This window comes from Galeopterus variegatus, unplaced genomic scaffold (assembly GCF_000696425.1).
Source record: "Galeopterus variegatus unplaced genomic scaffold, G_variegatus-3.0.2 Scaffold7729, whole genome shotgun sequence".
Taxonomy (NCBI): Eukaryota; Metazoa; Chordata; class Mammalia; order Dermoptera; family Cynocephalidae; genus Galeopterus; species Galeopterus variegatus.
This window is the reverse complement of record NW_007733840.1, coordinates 69006-70611: the sequence shown is the minus strand read 5'-3', so window position 1 is coordinate 70611 and position 1606 is coordinate 69006. Positions and strand designations below refer to the sequence as shown.

The window sequence follows — 1606 nt, the reverse complement described above, 5'->3', positions numbered from 1 at the left end:
ACCAACAGTGTAGGAGTGTTCTCTTCTCTCCAAATCCTCACAGCATTTGTTATTCTCAGTCGTTTTGATTATAGTCAGTCTAACTAGGGTGAGGTGATATCTCAATGTTTTAATTTGCATTTCCCTGATGATTAGTGATGTTGAGCATTTTTTCATGTACCTGTTGGCCATTTGTATGTCTTCCTTCAAAAAATGTCTATTCAGTTCCTTTGCCCATTTTTTAATTAGGTTATTTGGTTTTTTTTACTATGTAATTGCTTGAGTTCCTTATATATTCTGGATATTAATCCATTGTTGGATGTATAGGTTGCAAAAATTATCTCCCACTCTGTAGGTTGTCACTTCACTCTGTTGATTCCTCTGCTGTGCAGAAGCTTTTTAGTTTGATGGAGTCCCATTTGTTTATTTTTTCTTTTGTCGCATGTGCTTTGGGGCTCTTGTTCATAAAGTCTGTGCCCAGTCCTAGTTCCTGAAGTGTTCTCCCTATGTTTTCCCTTAGTAATTTTACAGTTTCAGGTCTTAGTCTTTAATCCACTTTGAGTTGATTTTGGTATAAAGTGAAAGGTGCAGGTCTAGTTTCATTCTTCTGCATACAGATATCCAATTTTTTCAGCACCACTAACTGAAGAGGCAGTCTTCTCCCCAATGCATGTTTTTGTTGTCTTGTCAAATATCAATTGGCTGTAAGTCTGTGGGTTGATTTCCAGGTTCTCTTTTCTGTTCTGCTGGCCTGAGTGTTTATTTTTATGCCAGTACCATGCTGTTTTGGTTACTATAGCTTTGTAGCATAATTTGAAATCATCAAAACCATACCCAGTGCTCCCTGAATGGATCAATCCATTCACAAAGGCACAGTCCTCACAATCTAATCACCTTTCAGATACCATAATTTCATTTTCCACCCTCTTAACACTGTTACAGTGGGGTCAAATTTCCAATATGTGAACTTTTGGGAGACACATATAGCCCACAGTACAACCTTGACATGCTGTTGAGATTTTGAAACTTAGAGCAATATGATTTGGGATTCTGAAACACTGGTGTTTTAGCAAGAGTAAATCTATGTATTATTGAATCAATTTTTTATTTTTGTTTTTCCAGATCTAATTACTTGTTTGGACACTGCATCCAATTTTTTGGAACCTGAGTTCAGGTATGACCATATTTGTGATTTTTTTTATTTTTTATTTTTTTTGCTTAAATGTTACTCTTCATTTACTTCAAAAATGTGTGCACTTAAGATTAATGTATATTGTGTGACACATAATTATGGTTCCGAGACTCAAATAAGAGCTTATTCAAAGCTATTTTGTTGCCATGTTTAAATTTTGCTTTAGTTGTAGCACTTAGAACTTCTCCAGTAGAATTAGTTGCTCTTTAAAATCTGGCAAAACTGCTAATAAAAGTAGGAAAGCTATTTATCTTTTCTGACAAAAGGGAAGGAGGTGGTTCAGGCTAGTGTAGAATTCTTCAGTGTTCTTACCCAAGTAGCATTTCTACTCCTGTTTCTCTGCTTTATGCCTTTGTCTCTCTCCTAGACTAGGTTTAACTTCTAATTGTTTTTTTCATTTCTAATCTCTGCTGGCTTTTTTCTGCCATTCACACT

At 35.5% G+C, this 1606-nt stretch overlaps 1 protein-coding gene across 1 annotated transcript in view; it reads left to right on the top strand.

The window, feature by feature from the left end:
• Positions 1-1606, top strand: part of DCBLD2 (discoidin, CUB and LCCL domain containing 2) — a 40174-nt gene that overhangs the window by 11430 nt on the left and 27138 nt on the right. The window contains exon 2 of the mRNA XM_008592277.1: positions 1102-1153. Coding sequence (XP_008590499.1) covers positions 1102-1153 — 52 coding nt within the window. The remainder of the gene's footprint in view (positions 1-1101; positions 1154-1606) is intronic.